Here is a 19540-nt window from a genome sequence, read left to right as displayed (position 1 = left end):
AATAAGTAGTTGAAAACATTTCATATGCTATAAAAACTGTTTGATTTTTCAGATACACACCTCAGTTAAGTATATTTGTGGATATTATCACTGGAAAAAACTCACTTGACATAAAAGTATTATCAATATGACTGTGGTACATCACCTACCTAGTTATCTTTTCCCTCCCTGATTTACAAAAATCATAGAAACTTGCCAACCAGCAAATTGCCTCACATTAAAATTCTTGCCTCTCACATAGTCAGCCTGGGCTGTAGCTCCCCTCTCTTCAGCATATGGACTTACTATCTAGTCACTTAGAAATGAAAAGACTTGTGTTTTCTACTTGCCTTGATAGTTACAAGTATATTCATATTTTGAATATTTAAATCTATAGGTATGTGAATTACCATTTAGGTGTAAAGACAGGAGAAGTAGTAAAACAATCTTAGTAGTCTATCAATTTTGGTGATTTCAAGTGAAACCTCTCAACAGTTGTCTTTTTTTTTTTTTTTTTTTTTGCTCAGATTCTTTTACTGTGGAAAAAACTTCAAAATTCATGTTAACAAAAGGCTCAGCAGCTGAACAGAACTGTGCAAATTGCTTTTTGACTGAGTTCCTAGTTCTACTGCTGGTTTAATTGATATTTAATACTTTCATGACAGTGGATCCCAGTGTCCGTTGTTCACAACGGACTTTATGCTTGGAGAAAGCAACTCCCAGAGTTAAGGAGTTAAGGAGTCAATGTTTACTTGAATGCTGAAGGGTAAAAACTGGCTCCAGGAAAGTGTGGCAACAGGGTGAAAAACTGCAAGCCTCACCCACCACTGCTAATGTGCATTTCTTAATGATAGCACTCTTTTGTCACACCGATTCCTTTCCGTGTTTTCAAGATATGATGAAAAATTTCAGTGTTTCTAATGGTGCTTTTTCACACCTTTTCATGCTTTTTCATCTCTTCTTAATTTATATCCTGTTAGTATAGTATTTCTGTTCATATCATAAATGTTTTACTACTTTCATTTAGGAGTCCCTGAATGCCCTCTTTGTTTCAGGCCTGAGATGGTTGTTGGTTGGTATCACAGTCACCCTGGCTTTGGCTGTTGGCTTTCTGGTGTGGATATTAATACTCAGCAGAGCTTTGAAGCCTTGTCGGAAAGAGCCGTAGCAGTCGTAGTGGATCCCATTCAAAGTGTCAAAGGAAAGGTAGAGTTTGTTTTTCTTTTGGGGTGTGAGATGTTGATGGGTCTATATCCAAGTCCTTTTTTATTAGTGTCACATCTCAGTGACCTGTTTATTTATTTCATTACAAATTAAAGTTTCTTTATCTATAATTAGATTCAGTTCACAATTAAAGTTAATAAACAGAGCGTGAAAATCTCTATAAACATATATTCCCCTGTATATTAAGAATATCATTATTGATTTTAAAATTCTGTGATTGTTCCAAATTTAGTTAACTGCTATTTAAATAATTGTGTTTTTTAACCCCTTAATGGTTTGAAAGATCATTTAGAGTGGTAACTCCAGACTCAGAATGTTTTATTAATATTATGACAAATGGTTTAAATAAACTACATTTATGAATAGTAAATGGTGCTGAGTACAGGACTTTAACAGCTAGTTATAAGGCTTTGTTTTGCAGATGTTGCACACGACACTTTCTGGCGTTATGTGTTCCAAATGTTTTAGACAATGCAAACTTAGCCCAAAGACTGGGTCTCAACCATTCACATTTTTGAGTGAGGACACAGATGAATGATTAAGTATGTTAAATGATTCTGAAAAGAGATTAACTTGCAAAGCATATTGGGTTATAGTTGTCCTTTGTTGAAATCTCTTTTGTTCTTGTTTAGTTCTTTTTTTTTTTTTTTTTTATTTCTTTCTTTCTAGCCCCATATGCCATTTTCCTATTTCCTGCCTCATGACAGCAGGGAGCAGCTCTATTATCACCTTCACAGAGCTGTCTGCAAATGTGAGAGGCAATTCGATTTTGCTCAACCACAGGGAGAGTGGATTAGAAAAACTACAGAACGTACAGAAATTGGCTAGGTGGTTACTGCTTTAAAATACTGCTGAGGTGTCTTGTTTGAGCATGTACTTCTATTGTAGTGCAGAATAATTGTTAAAATCACAATATATTTATGGAGTTTTTTTATGCAATTTTGTAAATACTTTTTATATTACTTAAAATAAACAGTGACTTGCAATATATCAGACCTGTATTATAGTAGTAGTGCAGATTACATTTACCACATATCACTAACTCAGACAAACAATATTACTGTTACTTCAGAGTACTTATGTCATGAATTTATAGTCCAACCATTTCTGATGACATATCCTTGTGATGGATCAAAATTGGGGTCTTTCCTAAATCATGATCTTATTAGTCTTGATTTAGCTTTTCAAGATAAAAGCTGCCCACAAAAGAAATAAAAGAAACTACCATATAAGAGAAATTCAAAATAAATAGCATCTAATAACTTTAGTGGATAAAAATCTTTTGACTAATTTAATTCCTTTGACTATGTGTGGTTATTTAGCACTGCAGTATACAGGAGGGAAAGTAAATTAAAGGCATTGACTTTTGCTGGTTTCTTTTAAAAATTAACTTATGGTATTCCATCACAAAATAATTAATGCTCTTTCATTTGTTGCTGCTAATACCATCAAAATTATTTTCCTCTTCCTTTAAAAATAAACAGTAATTTTCAGTTTGAATATCAAATATCACTTTCAAATTTTTCCTGCTTTAAGTGATGATTAATCGTTGAGGCCTGATTTTAATTGAAGGTAGTGCTGTTGTAGCATTGGTTAGAAACTGATTTTCATGGTAGCTTGACTCAACTGAGAAGAGGCTACTTTGAAAAGAAAAAAATAACTCAAAAGTAGTGAAAGAAAATAGTATTAAAAATAGTCTTATGCAACATATTTTGCATGTTTGGTCAATATAGTTTCTATAAACATGGTACACATGTTGAAATCCTGAGGATTAAAGACCTAACTAAAATACAGTATTTTAGGTTTTTGAATGTTGACTTATATTTTTATGACTTATTCTTTTTGATTTTGTGAAAGAAATGTAGACATATTAACAAATGGAACAAGGTTTCACATTCTGAAAGTCATATTGAAAATTTCATAATAGTTTTCATGGCAAATATCTTGAATTTTATGAAGAAATTATATAATATAGGTTTAGTGTTTGATATGGGAAGATATTTGAACAAAGTCTGTAAATATCTAACATAAATAATTCACATGATTTATTTACTTTAACATTTAGATTTATGTTTCATATCACACCACAGCATGTAGACACACATGCACACACACACGGAGAGAGAGACAGAGACAGGAAGAGAGAAATTACTACTTGTTCCTAAGTTCCCTAAGTAAATTTGGAAAATATTAATTCTTTCAAAGTTTTCTCAGAATTATAGGAACTCTAGTCAATATAAGTAATGATCATGACCAGCTTGTATAATAGTCATTCCAAATTGCTTGTTATTGTTGCCTCAAGAGTTGAAATTGCAAACTACATGTTAGATATTTAAATTGAGTCTATATCCTTTATTCAGGAGCCTCTTGGAAATGGTTTTTATTTGCATTTTTATATATTCCATTTTTATAATTTTTACTAAATGAGAGATATTTGAAGAAAATGTGACTATATCAAATTTAATCAGCTTTAAATCATTCATTATTGATATTTTTCATATTATTAGAGTATTTTGGACTTTGCTTATAAATATACAAATTCAATAAATGAAAAGTATTCCAAAAGATCATCTTAGTATACACTTTCCAAACTGTTTTCAGTATTGATAACTCAATTTTATCAATAAAAGTGATTTTACAAATTGGTTGTTATTGACTATTCATCCTAACATCTTTCTTTAACATATGCTTATTTATAAATGATATTTGAGATAGGCATTATATAAATTAATTTAGACAAAGACAGTAATTGCCAATTAGCAGCCTATAATAAGAAAACAACATGGAAGCAAATAAGTAATAATTTTAAAATTCACAAACAATAATATACCTTAGTTGAACCAAGACATGCTACATAATTGATATAGCCAACATATGTTACAGTGATGCCAAATCAGGATGTTTGCATTTGTATTCTAGTATAGAGTAGTCATTATTCCAAGAAACTATCATTTAATGAATTCTGAATATAAGTTTCTTGGGTTTTAAGGTACATGCTTCCTCATTTTGTAAGATGTTCCAGTTCAGAAACCTGATTTTGTTCCTTAAGTTGAAACATCAACTTCTTGCTTGCAAATGTTATATGCTTTCCAAACAGCTGACTCAATCTGTTCGTTAGGTACATTCATTAGGTACAGTGAGTTAAGTTTTAGTCTTATAATGCTACTCTTTAGTCCAGGTAAGTATACCAAGTAATGGTGCAGTACAAAGAGGGCAGGCTTTGAAGTCACATGCCTTACATTTATGTTCCCTCTGACATTACCTGTGTGATTTTGGGTAATTTAGTCTTCCTGAACCTCACTTTCCTCCTTTGTAAAATGAGAGGTCTAAACTAGATGGCTTCTGTTATCCCTTCCCTTTTTTCATCTGTCATCCTATGACTTAGAATAAAAAGAGCTGTGTTGTCGGTTTCAATATTACAAAATATGTATAAAAGGTTCCTACCTGTAGGAAACTGACCAGTTCTTTCTTAAAATTGGTTATCTGTGTCTGTAGTCTAAAGAAAATTATTCTAAAAGAGTGATCATTTAATACAAGTTTTTTAGGAGGTTATTAATTAAGGTGGGTTCCATGTGTGTGTGTAGCCTGGTTTTCCTTGCCATATTGAACTCAATTTGCCATTCAGAGAACTTTCCTATGATAAACAGGAATAGAAAATATAACTGGGGAAATATGACAGGAAGAAGAAGAGATAGACTGATGATATGATGAGGGTGAGAGATAATAGCTGAACAGCCAAAGTGATCCACTAATATCCTCATGAAGTCTAGAAAAATTGAAGAAGGCCTTCAACATATTAGATGGACCTACTATGGTGAACTTACCAGAAGGACATGAACAAGGATTATATGAGTTATTGTAAGTGGGAAATCAAGCCTATAAATCATTTGAATGCTGAGAACTTTCCAGATGAATTATTTATTAAGGTGTAATCCAGTTACCAAATGTTTTTTGTTTTTGTTTTTGTTTTTCTGAGAAGGCAGGATTGAACAGTTCCAAAGAAGGAAGAATACTAGAATTCAAATGAAATATTATTATACAAAGAGTTTATGTGCTAGGAACTATGGTAGGACAGAAAGATCTTGACAAATTCCTTACTTGTCTGTGTGACTTTGGTCAAATCATCTATCCTACCTGAAACTCTTGTTTCTTAATCTGAAAAATGAGGAAGTTTAATTAAATGGTATTTCTAAGACTCCTTCCTTCAGTAAGACCATGATCCTACATAAAGAAGAAATGTCCATGAGAGAATTACCAGATAATATTTTCTTAAATTTATGTGGTAATATTTCCTAAAATTATGTGGTAAACATAGGTCATATGGAGGGTAGGTATATGCATACAATACATGTAAAAGGATTTGAGAAATCAGTGCAACCCAGTATTATCTGGAGCAACTTTAAAAAGGAGTTAAGACTAGAGTTGAGTCCTTGAAGAATAGTTAAAAAGAAGTAAAGAAAAATCTTTTAGATATAGGAGACAGTATAAGGAAAATATTACTTATACTACCAACTCAGGCATCTGTCACAGTGTAAAATCAGTTACTTTTCAGCATTCTCGGGAAAAAAAGAACAGGAAATTGGATGGTAGTATGGAAAAAGAGAAAGACAGAGAAAAGGTGTCATAATAACTCACTCCTCTGAGCCATAAGAAAACCATTTAGAATGATATTTCCTTTCTTAGGATGAATCCTTTACTTAATAAATTTGGATAAATAAATTCAAAAATATATGATGTTTTTTAACTTTCTCAAATGTCACCAAAAAAAATTTTTTTTTTTTTTAAATTAAGGATTTTAAATTCTTGGCTAATTGGGATGGCCAAGAACAAGATCAAAACACAGATATAGTTTTAAGAAATGTTTCTTAAATTTTATCATATTTATAGCTTGCAATATTTATACAAAATTTTTTATCATTGATTATAGAAATAGAGAGATTATTCCTTTCACATTTTCTAGACTGACTAATTTAGAAATAATATTTCCAGGTAATTTCCCCTAGAAATACTATTAAATAAAAGATCTTTGTTGTGTCAGAGTCTGGCTTAAGTATCTGCCAATGATCATTAGTTTCTACTCCACTATTTAGTTGTTTATTTAATGAAAGATTTATCTCTGCTTTCTAGCTCTTAACATATTAAAAAAGATATTTCATTCACAGCAGTTAACTTTAAAAATAAGAAACAAACAAAAGCATAGTTATTTTATTCACTCTATCGCTTTTGATGTACCAATCATTTCAGTGACAACGGAAAGTGAACTTTTATTAAAAAAAAAAAAAAAAAACCCAAGATGTTAGATTGATTTGTCAATAAAAATTCAATCAACTAGTTTATTAGTAAACATTATACTTTATGAGTATAAGCAACTGTAATTCTGTGTCTTCCAAATATTCCAGAAGACTTAGAATCAGCATTTTCTTCATATTATTCTGGTTTTAGTATTCATCTTGTAAATTTTACTCATTGTTAGCTAGGTTGAAGGAAAGCAAGAGGAAATAGAAAAAATGTAAGTCCTATTTCCATATCAACTTTATCCTTTCCAACTTCTTCCAACCAAGACAAATTACTGTATTTTTTATTTGCTCCCTCTTTTTTTCACATGTAATCAGATTGATGTCTAGCAAACTGGTTTAATCTCTGAAGATAACGGGAAAAATTACTCAGCTATGCTAAAGTAGTTAATCATAAGACCTGTACCACATTCTATATATAATTCTATTTAATAAAAATATTTTCCATATATATTCTTTTGTTATTGGTCATTGTTGCATGTGTTAACAATGTAAAAATCATATTCTTTTTAAAGTTCCAAAAAGGGGGGGGGAGAAAATATTAAATAAAGTTCTTTTTAGTTTATGACTATTTGAGAAAAATAGATTCAGAAAACAGAGTCTCAGATCTAGAGCTAGAAAGAACATTAACAGAAATCTAGTCATTGTATAAATTAAGGAACTGAACCTAGGAACAGAATGACTTGATTTTGGATGTTTAAGTAATCCTGGCAAATCCATGATTCAATTTGAGTTCCTCTGACTTCAAATCCATTGTACCCAGTCGTCTCTCAAACCCTGGACTAATTCATTATGACTTTATGGAAATTTTGCCTTTTTGGATGATAAAAGTTCTAGAAGTATCTGGAGCATAGAATGTTCAAATCAAATTTTAAAACACTATTTAAAATATCCTGTTATATTTTGTCCTTTGATAGTAGTGTCCCTTAATAGTAATTTGAGGATAAGGGAGTCTTTTTCGATCTCTTTTAATTCAAGTTCCTCTTTCTTAATTTTTTTCCTATTTATTGTACATGTAATTTGCATATGTTTGCATGTAATTTCCCCCATTAAATTGTGAGCTCCTTGAGATTGGCAACTGTCTTTTGTCTTTTTATCTCCAAGGCTTAGCACAGGCCCTTAGCACACTACTTACTAAATGCTTGTTGAATGAGTTTTAATTTACATAACATGTTTTTCATCCCTATGCCATTTTACAGACATGAGCTTCATAGCTATGTTATGTCAATGTGATATTCATTTCACTATTACACTATTAGAAAAGCCATGGGGGGAAATTATTAGGCCATTTCTCATTCAATTTTGTTACAATTCTTTATTTTTACACTCAATGTAAATTTTTAAGCTTCTTTTTCCCCTCATTATTTAGATTTGGGAGTTGAAGATGTTATCATTATTGTCACTCCCAAATAAATAGAGGTTTCCTGAGTGGCTATTGTGGTGAATTCTTTCTCAAATCCCTTAAATTTCTATCAGTCATTTTCATCAATTTCTCAAAGCAGCAGCTAATTAGATATTCATTTCCACAAATTCTCAGAATGTTAGATTTGGAAAGGTCTTTAGATATCCATTAATGTGAGATTTGTGTCACAGATGAGGAAACTTAGTTCCAGAGGGATTTAGATCTCAACTACTAAAATAGTAGGTCCCAAACTTAGACTTCTAATTCAAGTAGATGCAGCAGTTTCCCTAAAATCTAAATAGCTACATTGGATATTATAAAGTATCATAATAACCATTTTTGTGGCAAAGTCTAACAAACATACCACCTGTCTACCAAAAAAGTTTGGAAGCCAGTGACTTTTAACAGTATAGTCAGTCATTAAAGACTTATAAATGCCTACTATATGCCAGTCACTGTGGTAAGAACTGAGTATACAAATAAAAATAAAGCCATTCTCTGCCTTCAAGGAGCTTACACTAATGGAGAAGACAAAACACAAAAGGAAGCTGAAAAGTTAGGAGGAGTGATGAGGATAGCTAGAGTGTATTTTGTTTTGCCTATAAGAATCTATGTTTCTGTGGCAATTCAAAATAGTTTCAAGGCCAAAAGTCACATGTACATTAATAGGAAAATAAATCTTGAAAGCTACTTGTAATTTAAAAAAATTTTAGGTATGTTAATTGATTTTTATATGTGTGAAGAAAAAAATAGTGCAACTTACCTGTTAATAGTTGGTTGTTTGGGATTTTTAACAAAATGCTTGAAATAATCTTAATCTTGCTTTAATATGATATACACTATCTAACCATTTAAAAACAATGCTGAATAGCTTACACAGTCATCCCTAGCAAAACATTTGGTCTTTGATCATTAAAAAGCATCTTACCTATCAGATCTAACAAGAGAAATGTTAATGAATTTTAGCCTTGAAGAATAGTTTCTAGGTTAAGAAGTACTTGACTTTTGAGTTTGTCAAAGGAAAGCCAATTGTAGTGCATTAGAAAATGAAATAGAGTTACTTATTCATTGTACACAGGCCTCTAAATAGTCATAAGATATTAAACAAAAGGTCAAATTGAGACTAGTGTCTTGGACATGAAAGTTCTACTTCATTTACAGTATTTTGAGAATTCTGCCTTTTCCTTTAGGTAAGCAGAATTTTAGCTTTAACAATTTCTAGATTTACTCAAGATAATTCAGATAGTATTTATTTGGAACATATGATTCCAGTGATATTGAAGTGATAAAGATATTAAGACTAGTCTAAAGCATGCTAATTCATTCTTTTTTATAAGTGATGTGAACATCCAATGTAAATAATGCTTAGGTGCATTATTTTTATACAAAATTTCTTAAGGAACTATATAATTTTCCAATTGAACAGTTTTCTGATTATAAAACAATAAATGTTAGTTGCTTAAATTTGTTTTCTGAAATTCAGCCAACTAATCAGTTAACTTTAAATAGATTTATTATTCAAAGAAGCTCAATCAAATGTTTAGATACTTTTTGCTCTACTAATTTATATAATAATCTTTTGGATTCATTAAGGCAAAACTTATGGCTTACCATTGGAGTTAGGATGCATGTCCTCACTTGTCAAGATAAATGTATTATCCTGCAATCAACTCCCCTACTTCCAGTATATTGAGATTGTACTACAGATCTAGCCATAGTAAGAAATTCTCCAAGGATAAAGCAAGAAAATGTACATACTCATAGGAATCTCTTTTCCGGAGCTAAAATTGACATTTTATAAATAATTTCCATGTTGCAAACTTGAGACTCCCAATCATAGCAATTCAGTGATATGTACTTGGCATGAGTCAGTTTCAGTTCTTAGTGCTTTTCATTGGAAATGGCATCAAAAGTAAGATTTCTCTGAATTTTTAATGCTATGGGTTTACAAGGGACAGGAGATGTTCTTCTCTTAAAGATGTCTGACAGTGCATAGCAGCATAAATAACCAAATGATCATAAACCCATCAGCACTTCCAAGGTCATTTGCCCTTTAATTTTTAAAGAATCTAGAAACAAACTAAGCATTTGATAACAGGTCATTTGTAGGTGATAAAAGATATTTTAGATGGGACATTTCCTCTGTTTCTACACCTGGCATGTTCATACTATTATCTTTTACTTGCTAACTGTTCACTAACTAGTATGTTTGTTTATAAATACATAATCCAAAAATTAAACAAATTCTGGAATTTCAATATATTCTTCAAATTTTGTCAGTCTCAAGCCAAATTTTATTTTTTATTCATGATGCAATTCTTAATTTCAGTAGATCTCAAAATAATTTGCATGTAGAACTCTAAAAAGGCTTCCCAAAAGTTCTTATTTTTAAGGTCCTATAATATTTCTTAAATACTAAGAAAATTCACTTTTTTCTCTTCTATGCTCCTTTACTCCTCAGCAACTCACTTTGTGCTATAATCCATAAAGAAATCCAATGAAGTAGTAGTTTAGAGAAGAAGATTACCTAGAGGCCCTTGCAGTTTTCTTTAAAATGCCTATTAACTTTTTTTAAAGAAGAATTTGCATTAAATGTAGTTTTTTTTCTTTATAGAAATCATTAAAATATATAGTTAAAATAGGTTAGGATTTTTGAAAAATTGTCTTTTGAGTAACCTGCAAGTGATAAAAAAAAAAAAAAACGAGTTTAAAAATGAATAGCATATTGGATGAATTATAGCATATTCATTAGTGAAGCCAAAAGTCATGGATTTAAACTTAATTTGGAAATGATTGCAGTTTTGGCTCCTCAAACCATTCTCATTACTAAAATCAAATTCTGGGTCTTTGACCCTTGGTCATGCTTAGAGTAAATAAGGAACATAGTTATTGATTTTCAAACTATTAAGCTTTTACAAGCTAAGACAGATGTACAAAATGATGCAGTTTTTATTTTGTATTGGCAGCTTCCAAATATTTAGTATCTATTTCCAAGAGTTGCAATTAGTAAAGCAACCATGGTACTGAAATCCGCACATCCCACAAGCTAATTATATTTGCAAGGTCAGAGTGAATACATATTTTCAGAAAAATAAAGGGTTATATAAATATGTGTCTTCTACTTGGCTGTTATATCACAGTTTGTTGATCTGGAGTATAATGTGTACAATTCACAAATTTGTCTGATAACAGAAAGTGGTGTGTGATTGTGTTTATTTTACTAACCAGTATATTCACAGCAATCACTTCCAAATATCTCTCCAGTAAAGATGTGTTAATTACAAAACAGACAAGGTCTTCTATTATATTAAAGCTACTAACAAGAAGACAGCAGGAATCACACATGTAAATAGCATCATCAACCCCTATTTTAGTCCTCTGTTTTGATCTGTGAGTTGCGCATAGACCAAAGGTGCTATTAAAGACTGAGTGTATGAAATAGGCAGCATTATATGAACAAAATTTATTCAACAAGAAAACAGACCTTTAACATGAATTTAACAAGCCTGAGAAATTATAAACTATCATATGCTGCAGATTCATGCAGTGATAATAAACAAAAAAGGAAAGTAAGAGGTTTCCCTAAGCTAGCCAAACTGCTAATGGTTTTGTTATAAGCTGTCTACTGTTGCAGTGACCTCTGAAAAGTCTCAAGGCATTTGTACCAGAAAATATTAAATGGTCAGGATGGTGAATAGATATTCAGTGTGGTATATTGACTTCAGTGTGGAAATGCATTTTTAAAAATCTATCTCATATTCCTGAAAATATTCATCTTGAACTTGGAGATTTTTTGGTTTTTACATATTGAGAGGTAATCTCATATAGTCTGTTTTGGGTCAGTTGTTTGCATTGAAAGGTATAGGCTGCTTTAGATTAATGAACATGTGTATCCATTATGAGAAGAAAAAAAAATGTGAACTGTCAAATTGTTGAAAAAATTCAAAGAGTTGAAGAAAAAGTGGACTTTTCCCCTGTACTTTAATTAATCCTTGGGGGTTCTCTGTTCATGTTGCTGTGTCTGAGATTTCCATTCTTAGCTATGCAGTGACCACTTTGCTGTCATTCTATTGCATCATGCTGTAAATACACAAACATAGAAAAAAGCCTTCAGCTTGTACACACCTCCAAGTGCTCACCAGGGCTTTTTCTTGAATCTTACTGTGGTATAATTAACACCTACTTCACCCATTGCTCATTAGTGCACCGGACATTAATGAGTCTATTTATTTTGATAAGCTCTAAAGGAGGAACCGATTTGTTCTTGTAGTGCAGAAAGCATTTGTAAGATTGTACAGAAATTAAAATGTAGGTTATTTTGCCGTATTTATGCCTTTATTGCGTACTAAGTCTAATTTTGGTCCTGCAGGTTGTTGAGCATGTTAGCTTCCTTAAGACAGTTGCTATAGTGATGGCAGCGAATTCCTTTAATCTTGATGTAGTTAAAGTATTCGTTTTCTATTGGTTATATTGCTACTAAGAAATTGTCGGTCTATTCATTTCATTTTGCGTAGTCCTTCATAAACTAGTTGAATGATACATTTAGATATTTAAATGCTTTTCCTCTGGTTTTCTGAATAGAAGTTGATAGTTGTATATTTTAGATTTAGTTTAACAAGGCATGATAACTACTCAAACTGATCTTTTCCTTTTCATGAAGTTTTATATTTGCTTAGAATAGTTATGAAATATTACAGATATTTCACATGTAAAATAGCTGTGTGCTGTATTACCATTGGTATATAATGTTTGGTGTAAAAAAGAAAAGTATTTAAGCATTATAGTATTACATTTCATGGAATTTTACCAGTCTGGGGTAATACAGCAAAATCCAAAATGCTATAAACCTTTACTGCTCTCAATGCTAGTAATAAAATCAATAGATACATTAGGAAAAATAAGTATACCAAGATAATGATGTTTTGTTGCATTACCATTAGTAGGTAAGGTTAGCCATTTAAAATTTCATCTGTATACAGGTTATCATTATTTTAAACTACAACAAAGTAGTTAGCAAATTATTTCCCCTCCAGAGTCATTATTTATTTTCTTGTGAAAATATTTATTTCTCCTCCCTCCCCCAAAAAATAAGCAAACAAATGTGAAATTACTTTTGTCCTCTCTTGCTTCTTTAACCGAATAACTTATTGTGACCATGCCCTTAAAAGTTAAACTATCTGAAGAAAATATACCATCAGAAATAAATAGACCTTCAAGAGATGGTGTTTTTTCTTATTCTGTCCATTAAAAAATTGTATACAGTGATAAAACTAATAAATGGATTCAAAATAAGCTTATTCAACAAGACCATGTTATATGTAGGGAAATATAGAAGAGTTTAAAAACTGTGTTTTCTTCATGAAGTAATAAATGTTAAATTATTGAACTTTTTTGGCACATAGGTAACTAAGTTCAATGAAGAAATTAAGAGTAACATAACAGAATTCTTAAAGAAGGGCTAAAATTTAAAATCAAATTAGAAATGAATTTACTAACTGACCAGGATAGTATAAAAGCTTTGAAATACTTTATTTCTCATGACATGTTAAATCTGTTAACAGCTGTCTCTCTCAAGTACATATTTTTTCATGGCAAATCTTTTAGAAGGTGTGATTTTTTTTTTCTTGTCTTCAAACTATCTTCTCTAATATCTAATATATTTGCATAATCCTTATTGAAACGTCCCTTTTCAATTTGTTTTATTTTCAAATTAAGATTACTTTCATGTTTATCCCTTGTTTCTCCTTGAATTATGACAACACATTTTGAAGAGAAAATTCTAGTATTTTATTATTTAAGTTTTAAGGATAGTGTACCTATATTAGAAATGTTTTCTATATAAAAGAAGGTGCCTTCTTTAAAAGGCACCAGAGAATCATACTTTATAATATTTTAAACTTTATGTAGTGCTTTAGTGATAATAAACAGGGAAATTAATGTTAAGTGCAAGATAATAATATATCTTGTTCTGAAAGAAGTGAAATTGTGTTGTATAAGAATGTAAAGCCCAAAAAATAATGACTAAATTTAGCACAAAAAATTTGGCCATGGGGTTTTTGTTTTTAATTTGTAGTGGTGCTAGAATGTGGTTATCAATTATGTACTGTTCCTCTTAAATCACAAATGACCTTGGCCTTCTTACATTGTTTCTTAACTTATGATCATGACACTGGCATGGACTTTTAAAGCCATCAGCCGATATTCAAACTCTTCCATAATCACAAGGAGTGAAAGGCATCTGACTAGCACAGAATATAGGAGGCAAGTTCCTAGCTGGTTATAATTTTGTTGTCATTTCAAGTATCATGGTGGTATAATTGATGTGACAGGCCTGGGCCTTAGTTGTGGTCCCTTACCTTGTGCTCACTTTCAGTTTTAGTCTCTCTTTGTCATTCATTTGGATGAGGTAAAATTTAGGTGACAAAACATATGCACACCAATGGAGGCTATATAATAGAAGCTTAGCAATGACGTATTACAGTAACAAGGATTCAAAATTAATATTTTTCCTCACATGAAGCTCATGAAAATTGTAATAATTGGTGTCACCTTACATTACAAGATAGAGGGTGGTGTGCTGATGGCACAGTCAGCAGGAGGTTCTTTTTTATTAATATTATAATTAAATGATTTTCTGGAAATAGGCCAAAAACAGATGCAAGTTGATCATGCCTTGTCCACTGTTGCTTGGAATCATCGCTTGCAATCTCTAAAAAGAATTGACCTGACACCTTGTTTTTACAGGTTGTTATTGATGCCTTCAGATTGATCAATGCTAATATGATGGTCTTAGGACATGAACCCAGACAAACAACTTCAAATCTGGGTCACTTAAACAAGCCATCTATCCAGGTAATGCCTCTTTTTGATAATGTGCCTAAACTCTGATTTATAGTTTTGGACTCTTATCAGGTTAGTAATTTTAAAATATAATATAACTTTCTAATTGGCATGCAAGTTAATCTTTATGGTTCTTTGGAAGGTAATTGTTAAATGGGAATTTGAATAATTAAACAAAGGCCTTTTTGAATATTATGGCATCCTTTTTAGGAACATATTTTTAAAGCATTTTACCCTAGCAAATATTTTCTGATTTGTATGTCCATGATGTTGTTAGACATAGTTTTGAGTGTATTACACTTCATTTTTAAGCTGTTACCATCTATTGTCCAAAATCAAGAAACCCCTGCAGTATCAAAGAAGTGCTAGTAAGTAAAAATCGGGTAACAGTGAAAAGAAGTCACAGATAATTTTAATATTCCTAGAATTTTTTCCCTTTTAATTTTATTTGATTTAAAAGCAAAACCAAAAAAAACAAAGCCCAACAACTCTAAAAGGTAACTATATTAAAAGGTTTTTAAAAGTTGGAGCCTATGTTTTGGGTTATCTAGTATGGCATTGTTGCTGAAAGTTTTGAATTGTTCAAGTTCAGACACTATCCTCTTGAGTGATTAATGTTTTGTTTGAGTCATTGTCATGCCTCATTGTTTTTACACAGACTTTTATTGCCTGCAAAAATTATTTTAAATGTGCCTTTAAATGCACAAGTATTTGTGACCATAGCGCTAATTGCTTCTCTGAAGATTAATTAAAAACAGAGAAATAATCGTACATGTGGTTAAATAGAGCATATAGAACAAAGACAATATAGTAGCCATTACATCTCTCCTTCCTCCACCTAGTACTATCAGATAACTGTCTTTGGGGATTTGTGGCTTTGATTGTTAAACATAGTTTATCAAACTTTGACTATTTAACATTTTTATTTACCTAATTCTATAACAATCATTTAATAAAAAGTCTTGATCAAAGTGAAACATGCTGAATTAAAGAACCAAATTGTGTTGCTTTTGATTTTTATAAGTGAAAACTGTGAAGTATAATGAGTATGAAATAATCTACTAGTGTTTTTGATTGGGTACAGACAAGCCCATGCATGCATGTTTCAAGAGAATATATTACTGGACCTTTTTAGCCTGTAATAATGACCTGCCTGGTAAACCCCCATAGCATCATACAGCTTCATTATTTTTTGCAAAAGGTTAAGTAACATCTCACAATCTAAGATCATTGTGATTACAGCATCGCATAATTCTACCAGAAGTTTACTAATTGCATGTCAACAGCCACCTGTTGCATAGTTCATTTTTTAAATTAGCTACCTTTTTTGTCACTTAAGTTAGTCATTTTAAATGAATTTTAAGTCTAAATGTTATTAATGAGCTACATTTTTTTTCTTATAACTAGGGTTGCATATATTTATTTATTTTTATCCTACCTTTTAAGATATTTGCTGAAATTCTCCGATTTCCTTATAAAGTATTAGCCAGACTAAACTTTCAGGCACCTGGTAGCATTAGATACATTGTTATTGTTGTTTCTTTCATTTTGCAGATCGGTGTTTTTCAACTTAAAATCTATAAATATATTTATTTATTTCACAATTTATATAGCACCCATCAGAATGACATCTATTTGAGTGTTTTACAGTTCTAAGACACTTTCAAAATATTAAATACTTAAATGAGGCAAAGCCAAAAAAGTAGAACAAACCCTATACCTTAAAACCTTTCCTTACTTATTTTAGACTCACCTGTAAAGAAAGGAACCAAGAAAGAATCCAAAGTAAGCAGTAATATTCCCTGATGGAGTTTTAAAGCATTCATCAGAATATGTAATACAAGGGTCAGCAGCTTTTTAAAAGTAGGTTGGCACATTGATAACCCGTTCTCTTCTGGTATGACACAGTTACAGTAACTTTCCACTCAGAATGGGAATACTTCCTCTGGGATACCAACCCCTACTCCAGCAATTAATGGTATCTTTAAAACTTGTTTATAACAAATATATTGAAATGATTAAACAACCATAGTCATTTCAAACTAAAGATAACATGTTTCTAGAGAATTTGTGTGCCTTTGTGTAACTTAGCCCCAAATTGGTTTTGTGTGTTATATCATAGAAGCCCTATATAATATCATTGACAGGGAATGAAAATGATACTGTAATAAAATTTTTCTATTATTCTAATGTATCATCATATAACAGAAAGTGTTATCTGATCTGTAGCAACCTGTGAAATATTGAAATTAATAGAATCTTCCTGAAATTTAATTGATCCTGAAACTGTTTTTTTCCTCTGAGGTAATTGGGGTTAAGTGACTTGCCCGCAGTCACACAGCTAGGAAGTGTTAAGTGTCTGAGATCAGATTTGAACTCAGGTCCTCCTGATTTCAGGTCTGGTGCTCTATCCATTGTGCCACCTAGCTGCCCCCTGAAAGCTTTTTAAAAGTTTTTCATTATAAAAATTGGCTTTGAAAAATTTTATTTTTTAAGAATACTCTTAGAGTAAATGAGGTTGGATCGTCTACCTCATGAAGATGTAATGAATGTTTTAAAAATATTTTCATGTCCTAAGAATAGCTCTGTATTGTTAAGTTTTACAATGTTAGATTTCCTGAAAAACTTCTCTTCTACCCCCAATAATGAAACCTTACCAAAAAACAGCTTAAATGTATACTGTTAGCAAAATATTTTTAGTTTTTTTTAAAGCTTAGTATAATAGGGAGCAGAGAAATTTGTAGTTGAAGTTATTTGAATTCAGCTCAAGCCTTTTACATGTCTTTTTTGCTTTTGGATTATAATTGGCAATTCAAATCATGATCTATTTCCTGCTTTTCCTTTACCAATGAATTCTCCATTCTGTCAGCCCTAGTGGATTTGATTTTCTGTATGTTAGGGTTTCCTCATTTATCTGAAATTTTCCATCATCCAAAATAAGTTCCAACTCTAAGCCATTTAGATTTGAGTCTATTTGTACTTTGCTTTACAAAATTAGGCACATGAACTGAGTTGATATACATGTCATCTGGTGATATTAGTGACCACGTGGCTACAGTCTATACTTGCTACCATGTAGTCTTTATTACTTTGAAGCACTCACCATTCTTGCTTGTCAGATCTGTCCCTGACAGTAGCCATCTGCCTTAATCTCTATTATTACCTGCTCTGTTCTGAGCATTGTACTTAGAACTTGACCATTTTTCATGTTACCTGAGTTAAATTATTGGTCCAGAGATAGATAAGTCAAAATTACAATAATTATAATATCAATTCTTTCCCCCTTTTTTAGAATGTCTTTTTTAGTTTTTAATATGAGTGAAATATGTTCTTGGAACCCACTTGAAACAAAATAATAAGCTTCTGTATGAAGAACTAATTGAGGAAATTATTGGGAATTTGCCAGTTTTTCATCCCCAAATTTCCTACTATTCACCTGCTTAGTTATTCTTGCAAGTCCCTTTAAGCTTAGAATAAATAACATCTCAGATCAATGTTCTTTTGTAAAGGTTTTTATCCTTTATGGAAAAGAAAGGTAAGCAAGGAATTTAAGATGTCAGTAAAACAAATAATCACTAAATCGGAACTCAAAATAAAGTTTCTAAAAGAATCCTTTTAAGGGTAGTTTGAATATTATTTGTTCAATAATTTGGACATGCTATAGGTTAAATGGACTTATGCGGCCTAAGACTATAGCTACCCTTCATGATTTCAATGACAAACCATTTTCTGAATTCTAAATATCTGCCTTAATTATTGAATTTGTAATATAACCTGTAGGCAAGGAATTGCCTCTATTTTCCTAGACTCTTAAAAAGTTTGTGAAGCTTAATATAAAATATCAGCCATATTTGATTGTCAAGAAAACTATCACATGTATAAAATTTTTTTTAACTTTAATCTTTGCTAATTTCCTATTATATAATTAGGTTTACAGATTCAAACTCTAGGGGAAAAAAATTTTTCTGCATTTAGAGTACGTCCCCACCAAGTGGCAGCAAGTGTTTGTGGTTTTATCACATGTGAATAGATTGAATTTGAATTTATTATTTAGGAAGCCATGTTGATATATATCTACTCCCCTTTGACATTTTTCCTCTTAACTTTCATATATTCAGCATTTTTCCTTATTTGAAAGCTAATTCAATCCAACAAGTATATGTCATATTCTAGGCCCTAAAAAGACAAAAAACAAAAAAACAAACAGTTTTCCCTCAAGGAGTTTATGTTCTTCTAAGTTCTGTACTTTTCAGTTTTACACTATGTTCCCTTTCTTTCTGTCCCATCTTCAACCTAGTTTGATTTAAATTAAGGGGCCAGAACAAATTAGATGCCAGAAGCAATTCATTGGCATCACACACACACACACACACACACACACACACACACACACACACACACACACACACACACATCTCTGACCATCACTGGTCAGGAATTTGTATTTTTTAAATTTCTATACATCTACGCATAAGAAGCTAGTTCCTTAAACTTAAAAACAAATTAGTAGCAGAAGTTTTTTTAGACTGAAGTTGAATATCAAAATGTACATTGTCTTATTTACAATTCATTAATTTTTAAATGGATGTAATTATCCACCAAAGCTATTTACTTGGGAAGGTAAAAACTAGTGAAAAGTTTCTATTTCTAAGCTATGTATATATGGGAATATTTGAATCCACCAGAGTTAAAGGAAAAAACGCCAATCAGGGATGTGGATAGAAATATATTCCATCAATCAACAAGTATTTTTAAAGTGACTACTATGTACAATGTGCTGCACTAGGAATTGGAGATATAC

General features: G+C 31.2%; 1 protein-coding gene across 1 annotated transcript in view; it reads left to right on the top strand.

The window, feature by feature from the left end:
- The window catches only part of PSMD14 (proteasome 26S subunit, non-ATPase 14), a 109465-nt gene that overhangs the window by 68343 nt on the left and 21582 nt on the right, over positions 1 to 19540 (top strand). The window contains 2 exon segments of the mRNA XM_074303285.1: positions 1035 to 1185; positions 14644 to 14751. Coding sequence (XP_074159386.1) covers positions 1035 to 1185; positions 14644 to 14751 — 259 coding nt within the window.

Source organism: Sminthopsis crassicaudata, chromosome 3 (assembly GCF_048593235.1).
Source record: "Sminthopsis crassicaudata isolate SCR6 chromosome 3, ASM4859323v1, whole genome shotgun sequence".
In the NCBI taxonomy this organism is placed as follows: domain Eukaryota; kingdom Metazoa; phylum Chordata; class Mammalia; order Dasyuromorphia; family Dasyuridae; genus Sminthopsis; species Sminthopsis crassicaudata.
This window is presented reverse-complemented; position numbering and strand designations above follow the sequence as displayed.